The following is an 18,311-nucleotide window of genomic DNA, read 5'->3' as shown; positions in this document are numbered from 1 at the left end:
AGCCTACGACACCGTATATTCAACTCGTTAGCCATCTCCCAAATGAAGAAGCAAACAATGATACATAGCGATGTTCTGCGAAGGTTGCTACACATTTCAGTAACAAAAGGAAATATCACCGCCTTCACAAGTAATTCATCATTTGACCAATTGCGTGAATAATAAATGGAGACTATATGAACTATTAAGCAGTACTTGCTACATAAAGCAATGGCTGCTACTGTGGGGAAACGGTTCAGTTACTGCGGTCCTTCTGTCACAAGCACATTTGAAACTTAGCCACCCGATTATCATTACATTGAAGCAATTCACTTTGCACGCTAAATTCCTGCAGTGCGTCGACTACACTATCCTTACTTTCATAGTATAGCAACCGGGCAGAGTTCTGAAAAAAAAAGTGAACCAGTGTTTACATTCCAAACACTTTAGAATATAATATTCACGTCAAGAAATACCTGCACTCTAATCTATTGTGCTGAAATGTACTGCAACTACACATTGCCTTACCCTTACCTTTTCTTGCTCTGTTAGTCACCTGTTGTTTTGTTTACGTGAGCTACAACGGTGCCTGCATTTCAGAAAAGCGATTGTAGTCGGTACAAGACGTTCGCATACCAGATGTGCGGGCATGTCACACAGTGCTTACCATCGACAAGCGTATATAGTATATATGAGAGGTGGCTGAAGAGCGCGTGGCAGCACCTACCTGGATTGAGCATCTTGAAGACGTCCTCTTTGCTGCATGTTGAGGGAACGCAGATGCCCACTCGGACTGCAATGGATGTCTGCAACCTAGTGTAGGTCAGCAGCACGTCTTTGTAGACCTGCGTTAGTTTGCGGCGGTGTGGATTCAGACGCTTTAGTCATATATGCCACGTTCAGATGCCCGTTCAAATCACATGCCAGGCCATCCACATGCCAGATGCACATTGTCGCTGGGACAAGATGCTTTCTTTTCTCATGCCTTGCGATCATGCTCGGTTTTTCTGCGTGCTCTTATGTTATTCCGTCAGTAACCGCGATTGCCTCAGCTTAATAGACTAGCTTGCTCCGTGGCGATTTGTAGTCGGGAATGCCAGTCCTAAACTTTGTAGGACTGTAAACATGAAGAACATGCTTAACACGGATGCAGAGAGGGACAAAGCAACGAGAGGAAAGGCAGGCAGGTCAACCAGACGAGGGTCAGGATTGCTAACCAACGCTGGGGGTAAAGGAAATGGGGAATGAAAAGAGGAAGAGTGCGCACTGAGCGCACGTGGGAGGATGCAGAGGACCACTGTAAACGGCTTCTGAGTAAATCAAATGGTTCGGGCGAGTGAGGAAGTGCTAAACTAGGGTATTATATAAGCATGCATTTGACAGAACCAGTGCTAGCCGGTATAGAGTGCTGTACGATGGGCTTTTGTAGAGGCTTCTCAGCATGGTGAAAGTCCCAGGTAGCGGCGAGAATTTCTGCTGAACTATCACTTCTTATCATTTAAGAAATACGTTGTATTTTGAACAGAGGAGGGGAAATGTTTTTCTGCGAGATCTTGAAAAAGTCGGAAAGTCGTGAAGTCTAATGGTCAACAATAAGCCAGGAGCGCCAACATTTACGACCGGCTTCGAAAAGAAGTCGACGTGCAATTGAACTTATTTTCTTCAGGACGTACAGTCGGTGCTAGAGGTTTACATCGCGCGGGCTTCGCGAAAAAGCTCAGTGTTTTTCTTAGTTTGGGGACGCAGACTCGAAATTGATGCAACGCTGTGTTCGTCGTACACAAACTTTCAACTTTGTATTTCAAGCTATATGTCAAGGTCTCGCGGAAATTAAGCGACCTCGCAAATTACTCGCCATGCAAGCTTCTGACGTCGATAATACGTCGCTAACGGTTGGAGCAGAACGCGGCACCCCCCACGAATGTAACCAACGTAAACTCTCGGCTACATTCACAGTTCTTTACTGCACAACGACAAAACGTTGTTTGTCAAGAAACCTCACCCCCGCCTTTATTGCTTTTTTTTTCATTTCCACAAGATATAAGGAACTAATGGCTGTGCTGACATAACTTCTAAGCGCATGGCCTTTGCTGGCCGCCACTGCTTGCCATCGCATTGCCGTTTCACAGAATTAGCGGAGCCGGAAAGAACTCAGGAAAGGGTTACAAAGCGTGAACGTGTGCTTCTATGAGTTCGTCGCATTGAGATACCGAAACGAATTAGGCACCAACTATTCCCGTAACACGCCGTGTCGAGACTGCTCTTTTGTGCGCGCAGCCTAATATGAGCCCTAAATCACACACAGTTCTTAATTACTTATTATATGTCACACTTGCCCTAATGCAAGCCTCAGCACCCTTACTCCCTCCGCTGTCAGCATGTAAGGGACTACGAAAGAATAATACCCACGCGAATCTATAGCATCAATTTTGCTTTACCGTATACATTAGCCGTACATGCCCGCGAAGACATGCCGTGGTCGGCGGAGAGCTCAACCGTTCGACAAACGAAAAACAAGCACGCACTATACATGGGAACACGAGAAGCACGTGATGAGCGTGAGATTTTCATTTTGACGTGCGTTCCTTTGATGCATGTAAACACAGGATAACGGTGCAAATGAAAATTTATTGAAGAAGACGTCGAACGTAAACGGTGGCGCCCTGAAGCTATCGCCGTTTGAACACGGCATCTTGACACTTGAGAAAACCAGCGAAAAAATTGGGACGCAAACACGACAGAAAGAAGAGACAAGGCAACGCTGGACTAGCAACTGACTTATATTCGAAAACACAGATCAACTCTCGAACATCAAATTAACTACCACATGTTTAAATTCGGCCTTTTAGAAAAGCTATCTTTTTATCGCTCAGAGAGATAGAAGGAACAGTGATGCATTTTCCTTCCTCTCGTATACTGATATAAAATCCCTAAACTATTTCTCTTTCGGTTTTAGTCCTACCCCTGCCAAGAATCGTCACGTTTTAAAAAAGTGGTGCACAGTCACGCTGACGACAGTGACGACGATGAAAAGCCAGGTGAGCAGCTCCTTGTGAATTGCTCAACGCACGATGGTCGCGCATCCGGACATTAACGCATCGACCTGTTTGGCAGATATAGACCTCACCACACTTCAACGGGATTTTGTATATAAAGTGCGTCGCGCACTTAACGCATTTGTTCCCATGCTTGGTTTTGCAGCCTTCCTTTTTCTTTCCAGCATTTTAAATGCATGTGCACAGTCCTGACAGCTTACACCATGTCGCCCAGCGACGTTCTTGCTATTGTGCGACGCTTTATGAATATAATGCACCACATGAACTTTTCTTGTTTCTTTGTTTCTGTCATATTTTCGGTCACCTTTGTTTTGTCTTTTAAGAGGAAGCTTTAGCTCGGGCCCAACTCCGACGCGGCCTATTCAAATACGTGTAAAACGCAAAATCGCTTTTCTGAGATAACCCCTGGACCGATTCTAATGAAATTTGTTGCATTTGAGAGAGAAAGTTAAATTCTAGTGACTGTTTGAAGCGGAATTTCGATTTAGGTCCGGTATTTTGTTACAAGAATTTTCAAAAATTAGGAAGTTTGAAAAAAAATAGAAGTACGAAGTTTACAAATTCATAGCTCTGCATCAAGAGCAGATATCGCGGTTCTGTAAATAGCATCCATTAGACTATTAAAAATGGACAAATTGGATATGTCATTGTGTATCTTACCTGAATTTGTTGCATTGTTTACAAGCGTTCTGCAAAAGCTGTATTTACATATTACTAAATTTTTTGAGATTCATGTGTAACATACGAATTTTGTACGCTTTAAATGTATTATTAGATGCAATTTGCAGAATTGTATTATCATTTTTCGTTGCTGAGTTACAGAGTTTTAAAGTTGATAGTTTCGATTTTTGAATATATTTGATTTTTGCCAATTTTTGTAAAAAGTGATGACGTAAATCGAAAATTCGGAACAAACAGTCACTAGATTTTAAGTTTTTCTTTTAAATGCAACAAACCTAGTCAAATTTGGTGCAGTGGTTGCCGAGAAAAGCGAATTATTAGTTTACATGTATTTATATAGGAGCGCCCGAGCTAAAACTTCCTCTTAAGCTTTACACGTAAGTTCTCAGCTGCCACCTTAAGCAGTTGTGCAGGAAAACCCGCTGCAGTTATTCTCTGAATTTGACGGTCAAGGTTTTCCTGGAAGACGTGACAACAACTTTTCTGTGGCGCACACCGGAAACATAAAGTGACAGTGACAGTGACAAGAACTTTATTGGATTGTCCTGAGGAAGTTGATTGGGGGGAACCGAAGGCTCCCCGATCAAGTTGGTGGCTCCGCCCACGACGGGACAGAGAGATGGTGACTCTCCGCGACGTCGCGGGCCCTCTGGACGGCCTGTAGTTGGCCTGGGAAATCCGAGCTCCTCAGCAAGGCGTCCCACTTGGACTTGTTACGAAAGTCCGAGCCCGCGTTGTACGGGCACAGCCAGAGCATGTGGTCGAAGGAGCAGCACGCGTGACCGCATTTGGAGCACGATTGAGGAAAGTTTGGGTCTATCCAACTAAGCGCTCTCGGAGTGAGGTACGATCTCGTCTGTAAAAGCCTGAAAGTAACAGCCTGAGCCCTGTTCAGTTTCGGACTGGGGGGAGGGAATTTTCTCCTGCTGTGTCTGTAATGTGACGTAATTTCGTGAAAGGTTGTAAGTTTATCTTTGAAGGGGCAATCCTGCGGGAGAACCGGACCGCTAGCTCTGGCGCGGTTCGTGAATTCACGCGCCAGGCAGTTGGCCCGCTCGTTAGGGTTGCAACCCGCTCGGATAGTTGCATCGTCCATGTGGGCCGGGAACCATGCTATGGTGATATGACCTGCAGTTTCTTCTCGGGTATTAATACGAAACCATCTGTTAACGATGTCGGCTGCGTGTTTACAAACTAGAGCGGACGAGAAAGCCCTTACCGCCGTGCGCGAGTCGGAGAAAATGGACGCCGGGCCTTTTGCGGCTTGAAGAGCCAAGGCTATCGCGGTTTCCTCCGCCTCGTTCGCGTGTTTGGCGTAGATTGATGCGGCGCTGATAAGTGTTCCGCGCGCGTCAACGACCGTGATTGCAAACTTGTCTTCGCTGCAGGCACGTACACAGGATTTTTTTTCGGGGGGGGCCCCACTACCTCCATCATCATCATCATCATTGTCGTCGTCATCGTCGTCATCATCATCATCATAAGCCTGTTTTATGTCCACTGCAGGACGAAGGCCTCTCCCTGCGATCTCCAATTACCCGTGTCCTGCGCCAACCGATTCCAATTAGCGCCCGCGAATTTCCTAATTTCATCGCTCCACCTAGTGTTTTGTCGTCCTCGATTGCGTTTCCCTTCTCTTGGTACCCATTCTGTAACCCTAATGGTCCAGCGGTTATCTGACCGGCGCATTACATGACCTGCCCAGCTACAGTTTTTTCCTCTTTATGTCAATTAGAAGATCGTCTATACCCGTTCGCTCTCTGATTCAAACCACTCTCTTTCTCTCTTAACGTCATATGTCAGCGCTGGCAAAATGCACTGATTGCACACCTTACTTTTCAATAATAATGGAAAGCGTCCAGTCAGGAGCTGGCAATGTCTGCCGTATGCGATCCAACCTATTTTTATTCTTCTGTGAATTTCCTTCCTATGATCAGGGTTCCCTGTGATTAATTGACCTATAGGTAAACATACTCCTTCACAGTCTCTAGTGGCCGACTGGCGATCCTGATCTCTTGTTCCTTTGCCCGGCTATTTATCATTATCTTCGTCTTCTGCATATTAATATTCAACCCCACTCTTACACTCTCGCTGTTAAGGTCTCCAATCATTTGTTGTAACTCGTCTGCATTGTTGTTGAATAGAACAATATCATCGGCAAACCGAAGGTTGCTGAGATATTTGCCGTCGATCTTTACTCCTAAGCCTTCCCAGTTTAATAGCTTGAATTCTTCTAAGCGCGCAATGAATAACTTTGGAGAAATTGTGTCTCCCTGTCTGACCCCTTTCTCTATAGGTATCTCCCTGCTTTTCTTTTGTAGAACTAAGGTAGCTGTAGAACCTGTGTAGATATTCTTTCGCGAAGGACGAGTCAGTAAGACGAGAAACTATTTACAGATTATATTTACAAAAACGTTGCAGCGCTGACCGGTTAGATTCACAGCGCGAGCCCAGTTCGTTCTTCCTCCTCTTTTCTGGAGTTATGGCGCCTACGCGCCTCGTTCAAGCAAACAAATACCACACGCATGTAGCAATATTTTCCAAGCTTTTTACGTAAGCGTTCTGTACTCCTTGATTACGTAGTGCCTCTACGATTGCTGGTATCTCTACTGAATCAAATGCCTTTTCGTAATTTATATAAGCCACATAGCGAGGCTTATTGTACTCTGCAGATTTCGCGATAACCTGATTGATGACATGGATGTGATCCAGTGTAAAGTATCTCTTCCTGAAGCCAGCCTGTTCCCTTGGTTGACAAAATCCAGTGTTGCCCTTATTCTATTGGAGATTATTTTGGTTAATATTTTATATAATACTGGGAGCAAGCTAATGGTCCCATAATTGTTCAATTCTTTAACGTCTCCTTTTTTTGTGGATTAGTATAATATCTGCATTCTTCCAGTTTTCTGGGACCCTTGCAGTCGATAGACACTTCGTATAAAGAGCCGCCAGTTTTCCAAGCATTATGTCTCCTCCACCTTTGATTAAATCGACTGTTATTCCACTTTCTCCTCCCGCTCTTCATCGTTTCATGTCTTTCAGGGCCCTTCTGACCTCATCGCTAGTTATAGGAGAGTTTCTGTATCCTGTTCATTACTGTTTCTAAGTGAGCAATCGTGACTCCTCTGGGTGCTGTATACAGGTCAGCTTAGAATTTTTCCGCTGCTTTTACTATATCTTCGAGATTGCTGATGATATTATCCTTCTTATCTTCTAGTGCATACATCATTGTTTGTCCTATGCCAGGTTTTTTTTTTACTGATTTCAGGCTGCGTTCATTTTTTACGGCTTCTTCAGTCTTTCTCATGTTATAGTTTCGAATATCAGTTATTTGTTTGGCCTTGTTGATCAGTTTTGACAGCTCCGCGAACTGCGTAACGCTGTGCGGCCGCCAGTCCCATAAAACCGCCTAGAGCGCAGGACTCTGCGATTCTAGACGTACTGCGCTCACCGCGAAAGGTTAGAAAAACACCCACATAAGCACAGCAGAGAAGTGGCTACGTGAGGCGGTTCCAAACAAGTAATTGTTCTCCACTTTCGGCGGCGTTTTATCTACTTCCTTTTTAAATAAAAAGATGTTGATCCATAAATATTCTCATAAACAACGGTTAACTTATTTATTATTCGCTTTTGCTTGCAGTTTGGTTGTTACCTTGGCTCTCTCCCTTAGTAGATCGCTTAATTTCTCAACTCCTTGCGATTTTTGTTTCCAGTTGCCAATTTTGCACGAAAAGTGCTATACAATTAGGGAAAAACAGACGAGGTAACGGGTGACAGTCATCTTACTTATGGGTTTAAGGGTTATTGCAGGGTTTCATGATGGACGCTCTTTCACATTATTTTATTTCCCACCTTATCTAACCCATATCAAGTGTATATGGTTCCGGGCATCTGCCAGCGTCGCAGCGAGCCGTAACTCAAGGAAATAATGAAGCAAAGGGATAAGTTAAACGCAATTGGCGTTTTCTCCGGCCGCAACTCGTTCCATGAGAGTACAGACCAGCTGAGTAACAGCCGCATCCCTCTCCTGGTCCCAGGACCAGCCTAAACAAAGAAGGTTGAACTAACAAAAGCAACAGCTATGCGCGTAACGGTTGAATAGATGGTGACAATTGAACGCATCTCGAGTTAATCGCGCGGGTGCGGAATCTATGAGAAAACTGTCCTTCACATTACAAGAGATGCCGATAACTACTGCCATCTAAAAGGAGTGAAAAAGGCAGCATAATGCTGACCGATGAACAGCTGCCAAGTCTCAACATTGATCTGGCGGCGCTTTAGGAATGTGTGAGGAGTGGTGGCGTGGGCGGGGAGGGGGGGCGGGGGTATGCCATTTGATTTCGGGGGGGGCCCGGGCCCCCCCGGGCCCCCCCCTGGGTACGTGCCTGCTTCGCTGCCATATTTGGCGGCGTCTACGAAGAATGCATGTGCCCCGTAAGGATCTATTCGTTGAAGGATGGCTATACATAAACATAAAGTGGCTATACTTTTTTTTTACTAACTTAGAATGGCTTGACTCAAACGGAAGCTAAGCCTTCTCAATTTTAGGTGAATAAATCTAGCAAACGTGGCTGTCGCCTCGAAAAGTTAGTGTGATGTCTAAAAACCTAATACCTTTTTCCTTATTTATGGGTGCTCGCGCATCCGTCAATGACCGGATGCGCGAGCATTGTGTGTTGACCAATTCACAAGGAGCTGGTCATCTGGCTTTTCATTATCGTCACTGTCGTCAGCGTGGCTGTGCACCACATTTTGAAAAAATGTGACGATTCTTGGCAGGGGCCAGACAAAAACCGAAAGAGAAATACTTGAGGCATTTTATATCAGTATACAAGAGGAAGTGAAATGCATCAGTGTTCCTTCCATCGCTCGTAGCAATAACGAGGTAGCTTGTCTAAAAGGCTGAATTTAAAGATGTGGTAGTTAGGGAAAAGTGGTGTGTTACTCAATTTAAATAACTTGTACCTTGGAAAGAGCATTGCGCATGCGTCGGTGGTTGGATGTACAAGGGTTGATCCGTGCCTTCAAATGCATGTCAGTTGCTAGTCCAGCGTTGTGGTGTCTCTTCTTTTTCTCGTGTTCACGTCTGAATTTTTTCGCTGGTCTTCTCAAATGTCAGCATGAACCAACTGGCCCAACAAGCAGCACTTCTACGGTATCTTATAGCGGAAGTTACTCAGCGCTGGCGAGTGCAGGACGGGTGACGGTGCTTGAATATGTGACGAAGTGCTCAAGAGTGAAGCGCGCGCTGTCGAGTTCTTGGACACCGGCCTATAGCGGTCGTCACTGCGTGCACCCCGCCCGCACATGCCATACTATGCAGGGCGAATGCGCCTTCGGCTTTCTGGCAGTACTTTCAAAAGGCGTGCTGCATTCAATTACTTGCATAGAAGGAAGACTGTACCGAGCCGCCCGTTCGATTCAGTGAGAAGGAGCACTGCGTAGCTATATATTAAGCGAAGCGGTAGAATACTGCCGGTAGGGGTTCAACGGTCCTGGCAGAAACCACACTCTTTTATGTCGAAGTTGCGGAAATGCGTAATGGCAATGGAATGGCAACAGATGCCTTGCTGGCCTCGGATCGGTGTCCACACTCCGCCTATTTCGCATTTTCTTTATATCGGAGCCAGAGGACCATCATGGAATCTGAACGTGAGCCGCAGTCCCAGAGTAGCTAGGCAAGTGTGAGGAGGTGCATCCTCTTGCCTAGCAAAGCCGCTGTTCCTCTCTCTCTCTCTCTCTCTCTATATATATATATATATATATATATATATATATATATATATATATATATATATATATATATATATATATATATATTTTGTCACGTGGTGGTGATGTTGAAGAACACAGTAGCAATACTGTGAAAGACAAAACTAACTCATATTGGGCAAATCTGTGCCCACAAAAACAGGCTACACTTATAGCACAACGATAGCGGCGAACACGGTCGGCAATCGTCGAAAATCTGAACAGCGGGTCAAGCGCGTCGGCTTTTATCGATTGGTCGTCGAACGTTCCAAAGTAATCGCAGGGACCCGCGTGCCTTCCGCAGAGTTGTACACCATTCGCGTCGCGCATACATGCCGTCAGATTACACAAGGTTAGGCGACAACAGACAGCGGATAGAAGCATCGATAACATTCCAGAAACTTCCGATGCAGGCGCGTCCTGCGCTGAGCGATAACATTTGTTCGGCGGTGAATCGTGCCGCGCGATAAAGACAAGTACACGTGTCGATATATATATATATATATATATATATATATATATATATATATATATATATATATATATATATATATATATATATATGTAAATTAATGAAACGAGCGCCACGCTGTCAGTACCACTTCGTGTTGTCCCTTTCTCGTAGAATCGTATTTTCTTGCGGTTACTTAATCCCAAGATCATGAGTTACCAGCTGGCCTGCACCCACACTCTACTATGTTACCGCTTTTATTAATAGCATGCCCACCTGCAGAACCGGCTGGAATATTTTCCCTTACGAACAAATATAGCGTACGAGCTTTCTTTCTTTTGTGAGTACGGGCTGCGACTATCCAACTATCGTTCGACGCGGCGGCGCAATACCACCTATACCCATAATTGTGTGGCCAAGTTCTTGTTATATAAACATTCTAGTGCGCAACTCCCATCATTGCGCGCATAATGCGAAGTCCGCTGCATCCCAGCGTGCGCACGCAAACCCCACAGGAGGCGTCGCGTGCTGCACGCAAGGGGTCCGAGAAGTGGCGGATGCACGCGACGCGGAAAAGAAAATGTACTTCGCATTTTGCGTCGGTGAAGACACGCGATTACATACGCAGCGAACTTATCCTATACTTATACACTACGTGTCGCGGAGCGTTGATTTGCCGACCGCAATACCGTGTTGCGTTTAAGCTCTTTGACTATATATGCGCCTAAATGAAGGTAATTAGAGAGTTGTAGAGTAGGGACCGAAACATTCGGGGTCCAACTGAGTTTCCCGCGTGCCTGCGTTGAACATACGCAGGAGCAACGAGTTTTTGAGACAGGGTTTTGCACACGTGGTCTTGCGCCTGGAGACTATGCGTCGCACTTGCAGCGCCACTGCGGCTTCAAAGCAAAAGTAATATAAATAATACATGAAATCTGATAAAGGAAGTAGTTTTGGCTTACTCACGTCGGTGTTTTATAAAAATTTTGAGCTTCATCTCTTACCAACAAGCAATTTGTTGCGTTTACTTTTGAGTCACTGACTTATTTACCGTCAATAGACAAGTTAATCTAAGAGGCAAATTGCGCGCGCGTTCATAGCTCGTAGCGTTGGCATCGCTGTTAACGATAGTTTGCGCATCACAAGAGACGCGCCGCAGATTTTAGTGACGAACGCGTCCCTCAGCCACCATATTGGACCTTGGGGAGAACGCGATCGCTACATTTAGTCAGCACTAAGGTGTGTTGAATCACAAGACACGACCTGCTTGACTTGCAGAAACGTGCCACAGCACCACAGTAGGATGAAACACACGCAGCGAACATCGGGGAGAAACGCGCTATGTAACTTCTTTCTTCAACGTCAGCTAGAAGCAGCTATCACTTTTTAAAGGTACGTGCAATAATTAATGCGAAAGCATTATATATACATGCCCCATGAAGTTAAAATCCGGCGAGCGTCCGGCGTTAACATCCTGTGGTACCAAGACGCACGTGACCAGGAAGAAGACGTCCCGTGATCAAAATGACGTCACCTTCACGGCGCTGGACCTGCTGCGGCTTGCACTGCGAAATCCCACGGTGAACATCTTCGGCGTCGGACGGAAGCCGTGGCCCACACCCGAAACAATTGACATTGTTTCCTTAGAAAATCGGGCTGGCCCACGTTCAAAACCGACCTGGCCCACTCCCAAAGTTGACTTTGTCCTATTCGAGCACATGATCAAGTGAAAAGTATCGCGCGGAGCGTCAGGATATTTTCGCATTCAATGCACGTAAGGAAACGCAAGCGCCTTTGTAACTTTCTCTTCGCCCCCCCCCCCTCCCCCTTTTTTTTTCGTATGCGACGCTCATACCGCCCCAAGCTTCTCAACCGCAAAAGGGCGAACGAAAGCTGTCGCCAGTACAAAACATGCATAACAGGTCCAGCCTGTCGCGAATTAAGTGCCCGCAGGCTGAAATTCCTTAGCGTCACAGCTCTCACATTTGCGGTGATTGTCAACCATCCTGGCTGGTCAACAAACGGGTTCACTGCGCAACATCGCCCAACAGAGATATGTCATAGCCCTAGTTAAATCGTGTTCGTGAAGTTGCTGCCGTCTTTAGCGTATTAGATCTTGCCATTGAGTGTGGGAATTGGCCGACTTTGAGGTGGACTTTGAGAACGGAAGCTTTACTTACATTATATACGAAAACTTTACTTACATTATGTAGAGGACTTAGGAACAAGTAAAATAACAGTAAACAGTCATCGTCGACTGTTTACTGTTATGTTATGTTATTGTTACGGAAAGGGAGAGACGTTCTCTGAACGTCTCTCCCTTTCCGACGGTTCGCGGGCTTGAAATCCCTTCAGTTCCTGGGGGCCACGGAACTTTGAGCCAATCGTTGATCCCGTGCAGGTGCCGTAATTTTCGTCCAACCGGCGAGCCCGTACAGGTGTCGTCATGTTGGGCCGACGGGGACACTCGCTGGGCTCTCCCCTCCGATGGCCGCATCCGTCCCACTACAGAGGCTAGAAGGTTTTCCTAGTGTCGTGAACGGCCGCCATTTCAAGGGGCCCCTGTGAAACCAGTTTGGATGCACTGCGTAGGTGGCGCTGCAGCTACCAGGCGCGTGGCTTTGGCCGCGCCGTTCGCCCAGCCAGTTGGCAAGTGCGCGCGGGCTGGGATTTGTGCGTCATTTGCTTGTGCGACTCTCGATGCATCGTTACGTTGAAAAAAAGTGACGTCTGTGCAGCACGTGTGATAATGCCGACAAAAAAAGGTCGCACGTGTTTCGTGCCGCTCTGCAAAGGTGGCTACAAGTCTTCGAAAGAAAAAGTGTCGTTGTTCCGCGCCCCGTGCGACCCTCATCGGTTGAAACAATGGGCTCGAAACATAAAGCGAGATGACAATGCTCTCGACGAAACCTGTGTCGGGTGCTCAAGACATTTCGACGAACGCTACGTTCAAAGGACGTTCAGGCACGTTATAAACGGGACCTTCTAGCCTCTGTAGTCCCACGCTGCCTCCTCGCCTGTTCGTTCCCGAACGACCTTTCAGTGCTGCAAAGCATCGTTTCTCGGAACGAAGGTCAACCACCTCGATACGTGGCGAACTCCATGTACACTCTCGGGAATCGCCACACGGGAGGAGGGGGGGTGGGGGGGGGGCAGACAAACGCTCCCCGCGCTACACACGAGGACAAGCTAACCAGCCCGTCTGGTGGGTTGGTAACACGGTCAACGCGCACGTGCGCGCCACAATTAGAAAACGTCGACGAGGTGTTGCGCTCATAGAATTTGACCGATGCTGAGAAATGGTCCGAGAAATGCTGAGAAATGGTTTTCGCCTATAGCACTTCCATTTTAGGCCTACCGGGTATGAAATCCACAACCGAAAATAGCGTTTTTTTATCGTTCAATCTATCTCCCTCACGCAAGACGAGACAAACCGATAGCCTAAATCACCACTCGTGCATACCTGACGAACTTTACCAACTTTGCGAGTTGCCAGGAATCGAGTCCAAGCTGGTGGAAGGAGAGAGCCGTCGCTTCGATAGGTGCCGCCATAACTGACGCGAAGCTTTTGGGGCAAGCTTGGGGCGGTGCGCTATATCTGAGAAATAGCGTGCCCCTCAAGAGACCATGGTGTCTGACGCATGCGCAATGGCAACATCGCTATTTGTTTGGGGCCCCAGACGTTTCTAAAGCTATATATTATGTGTAAAAACATAAAATTTACTGTCAGAAAAACAGCAGCTTCATCATCATCTTGAACCTCTTGAATGAGCGCACATTTGGTAACGTTTAGTGAGACCCAGATTGTTGGAAAGCATGCATATTCAAGGCAATTATTCCCAGCGTACTCTAAACACATTTCGATATAGCCTGCATACAAGGGAGTGAACCGCAAGGTGGTTTCCCATCGTGGGAAACATTTCAACGTGTTACTTTCAGCGGGGGTCACTTTTCCAACATGTTACTGATGCGGGACGTCAAGAAGAACGGGGGTGGACGATCGTGTCAGGATTGTCGGTAGTAGAGATGACGCCAACAACGTGCCTGAGCTCTTGCAACATTCCTATAACACTTCTCAGGCTTGCGCGAAAAAGTTATGACGTGACTCATGACGAAGCCCGGCAATGTTTCAACCCCTGTTGGATTTGCTGTGATTTTTTTTACAGTGTTGCTTCCCGCCGTAGCTTTTTGCCCGCGTGACCAACATAGTATATGGAAACTGCACGTGCGATGCCGAGCAACTCTTGCAGCCTGCAAGCTATTTTAGAAATTATCAACAGGCAAACAAGGGGTGCAGGTGTTCGCCATTTCCGAGAAATTAGTGCGCTCGCAAGACAACTGGTTCTGCCACATAGCTTGAAAACATTGTGCACCTATGACGTACAAGATGGTATAAGGTTCCACGATGATAAAAAAAGTCTTACGCTAGAATTGTTCGTAAAGGAAATTCCAGCCAATCTTGATGCTGGATATACTATTACAGACGGCAGCATGCAAATGAGAATCGGAGGAGCACTTACGAACGAAAAGCATTGCGAATTGGGCCCAAGATTAATTGCGCACTCGAATACTTTGCCAGCGCTTCCTTCACACTGAGCATGTTATCCGTTTCAAGCGAAGCTTGTATTGGCTCCCAAATTTCGGTGACGTTGTCGTAGTCACCCAAAAAAAAAAAATCAGTTGCTCCCAGAGCAGAGCAGCTGCGGAAAAGGGCGGTTTGATGAGTTGACAGATGCGCCGGCGCCGGAGCATTAGCAAGGATTCAAGCTGCATAGGCGCGCGCTCACGACACGCGCGCAACCAATGAGAGCCGTTTCGCTTCTGCCGGGGAAGGAAAGGGCAGGAAATGGTTTCGCGCGCGCTGCGCCGGCTTCGTTTCCGTTCAGTTCAGTCTCGGAAAATGGATGGGACAGCCGCGCGTTGTGCGTTCCCCCGAGGAGCATGCAGCCTTCGACGAGCGGCGCCGAAAACTCGCCCGTGAAATGGCTCGCCGTTGGCGCGCCGATCCAGTCTTTAGAGCCGCCTAAATCAAGGCGATCCAACAGCAACGAGAAGAAGATCCTGAGCTGAGGTATCAGGAGGCTAAAGCAATCCGGCACCCTTACCTGTGGGTTCCTTAACCATGACGAAGGTCACGTGCACGCAGGACAACCTTCGCTTACCCCAATTTTCCGGTAGGGGAAGGGTCGCTCATTTTTTAATGCAGCATCTTCAACTTGAAAACGGGATTGCAAAGTAAAAAAACCTAACGGAGATGTCAACGGTGTTAGTTGGCGGCGCATTTACGCACGTGCACTGGTTCTGCATCAAAGAAAGCTTTATTACACGGTGCTAGCTTTCTCATAGCAAACAACAAAAACAAAATAAAATAGAGAGTACATTCCAGATAAAGTCCTACTAGACAGCTGCACTGTGTAATCAAGAAAGTAAGGTTTGAAACTCAACAGCAAGCAGATCTCATCTAGAAATCACAAATGCTTGCGCTAAATTAAAATTTTATTTGAAGTAGATCAAAGACATTTTATAGTAAAGTCACCGGCAAAAGCTACGTCTTTTGACGCGACGCTTTTTTTTTCGAACCCTCCCGAACTTGGCTGACCATGGCTGCTGCTGCTGCTGGCTGCTGGTGTCTGTCCGAATAGCGAACACACAGGGCAGCCCTGACATAACGAATCCGCTTATATATGCATATATATGGCCATATATGTACAACACCTACATATGCGTCAATGGCCGGCTCTGTTCTCTACGGAATTACACAATTAGACAACGAACGCTACCTATATAAACATCCTCACTGCAGCAAATATGAGCACTTATGCGCATAATACCTTTTAATAAAACGAATATTTTTATGACTCATTTCGCGGGACTTGGCGCATCTGCTCAGTCGGTTTCTGTACACTCTAAAAAATTCCACGCTTAATTTCACGGTAAACAGTAAGTTTAAGCGTGATGCGTATGTAAATGAGGCGCGGCCGGATGACGTCTAAAGCACCACGTGACCAAAAAAAAGCGTGACATTCCTTCATACAAGCGTAAGGACAAGACTGCCTACCATGGTTCTGTCTTGTGCGAGTGTGAGCCAGCCGCGTACTCGTGAGAAACGCAAATCACACGCTTAACAACCTGCGGAGCGCTCGCGCGGGTACTTTCCATCGCGCTTATAAAAATGTGAATAGGGGATCCGTGATATATCACGTGATCTGCGCGGAGCGTGCTCGAGAGAGAACAACGCTCTGCGTCTTCTCACTGCCTGCGGAGAATGCGAAACGTTTCTTGGGGAGGCTGTAGGAGACCTTGGTCTTTTGGAGACTGCGCGCGGCCATTTTGGTGTGGATTTTGTGGCGGACTGCCACGATCGACGTTCGCTCATTGCAGCACAAAGCTTCCGGTGTAATTGTCAGAGTTGGTGTGTATCGCCATGTTCACTTCTACATATATTCATGGCGTACAACGCGGGTGGTGTATGCGTACGTTGTGCACTGTGCCGAGTTTACGAGAGTTCACGAAAGAGAATCCACCGCTGTCTGACGGCTCCAGAGCAGCATTTCCATATGGATAATGGATATGTCGCGGCCCCTCACCTGCTATTCATGGGCCATTGAAATATATACGTAAGAACATTAGTTACGGTTCGCTTTTATTAAATGATAGCTAACTGCCTATTCATCACATGATTATTGGTGCGTGCTTGTATGATGTGCGGTGCAAAATTTGCCGTAATGGTGCGTATATTGCAAAGCGAGAACCTTTTACGCGAGCAGTAGCCTTGATCTAAATAGAGCCTCGTGCTTTTTTAACAAGTTTTAACACCGGACTGTTGAATTCCGCTGAATTGTTCAGCTTATTGTGCTGAAGTAGCAAATTCGCACGATTTCTGTTGTTTTTATTTTACAATCGCCAGCTCAGCGTTCTCTCTGTGCCCGCTGCCATATCACCTCGGGCAAGGGTGGCGAGCTGGGAGATGCCACTCTGCATTTTGCACCGTGCTTCTTCTCATGATTTAGAACTCTGTTACTGGCGCGTCAGTGACATTCCGTGTATGCCACGTAATTGTCACGTACGCCGCTCATAGCACACTGCTGCCTGTAAAGTAAAAATTCATAATTTTCTGAGCTCTTTGTTGACTGAAAGTAACCTGCATCTGAGAAGCACTGCATGCGAGGTTGTAACCACACGTGCTGCTTAATTTTCATTCCAAATTGCACACTGAATTAAGTTATCTATCCAGTGTAGCTCCGAATATTTTACATTTTGGGCTTTATAGAGAGGACGTGTGGCTGTGTTCAGTGACCATCAATATACTCCTCTCATTGCAGCTCTTGATTTCCAGCTGTAAACCTATCTAATATATATGCCCGCAGTGAGAGTGTATACGAGTGAGAATTTCACGTAGAATGTCATTCTTATAAAAATTTTCATCTCCATTGGGTTGGGAATGAAGTGTAACTACATTTTTCTAGCTCATTTTTGCTTGGGCATTAAAGGTTATTATCGAAAGCGTTGCCAGGTGTGTTCGAATTTTGAAACTTTATTTTTATGAAGAGCATCATAGAATAAAATCAGTTACAGCTATTTGTCTCACCGAAATGCGTTTTGCACAGCGTTCTTTTGTTTTTCAGGTCACATTGGAAAACAAAGAAAGATTTGGAAGTAGGATTGATGAAAATGAAAAAAGAATTGAAAAAGCTCTTTCTAATCTTATCAAAAATACTGACATTTTCTGAGCCTTCACACGTCACTTTAGAAGCGTGCTCGCGACCCGGGCTTGCAACGCATGCTCTCATTAGCGATTTAAGCATCTTTCCCATATCGCCTACTTCTAGAAACTTCCAAACCATAACATATTAAGAGCAGTCAGTAGGATAAATGTCAGAAGAAGTGCAATCAGTGTTAAAACAGTGAAAAAGCAAGCGCTCTTCGTTACCACACTTAGTCTAAATGAAACATGTTTTCACCTCTAAAGTGTTATTATTTGGGCATTAAGACGTTATTGTGCATTCAGATAGCGCTAAGTGACCCTATGAAACCATGCATTGTCCGGGGGGAATCAAGGCTTTTCATCTGCGGCTCTGAGGAGGAAAACACTGAGATGAGAAATGACACATCCCTAGAAAAGGCACTAGTGATGTGCCTATGCCTTTATTGTATGTAATATGTAACTTATCCGGCGGCATATGGCCAATTTTTGTGCAACCAACTTAAAGCCAAGAACAACTAAAGAAATATCGTGGGCACAAACAAGATTAAAGCATTTGTTCACTCCGTTGCGCATTTAAATCAAACTAATATAAAGGCTTACGCTTTCTCAGCGATCTGAAAACGCTTTAACCCTGTAAGTTTTGTTAAATTTTAAGCATCAGCGTTTCATTGTATCATATTTTCTGGGA

General features: G+C 46.0%; 1 protein-coding gene across 4 annotated transcripts in view; it reads right to left on the bottom strand.

Annotated features, from left to right (window-relative positions):
• Positions 1-18,311, bottom strand: part of LOC139051238 (nose resistant to fluoxetine protein 6-like) — a 267,535-nt gene that overhangs the window by 40,864 nt on the left and 208,360 nt on the right. For all 4 annotated transcript variants that reach the window (XM_070528221.1, XM_070528222.1, XM_070528224.1 and 1 more), the window contains one exon: positions 707-824. In XM_070528221.1, the coding sequence (XP_070384322.1) occupies positions 707-824 (118 nt within the window). The remainder of the gene's footprint in view (positions 1-706; positions 825-18,311) is intronic.

The sequence above is a fragment of the Dermacentor albipictus genome, unplaced genomic scaffold (genome assembly GCF_038994185.2).
Source record: "Dermacentor albipictus isolate Rhodes 1998 colony unplaced genomic scaffold, USDA_Dalb.pri_finalv2 scaffold_11, whole genome shotgun sequence".
Classification (NCBI taxonomy): domain Eukaryota; kingdom Metazoa; phylum Arthropoda; class Arachnida; order Ixodida; family Ixodidae; genus Dermacentor; species Dermacentor albipictus.
This window is presented reverse-complemented; position numbering and strand designations above follow the sequence as displayed.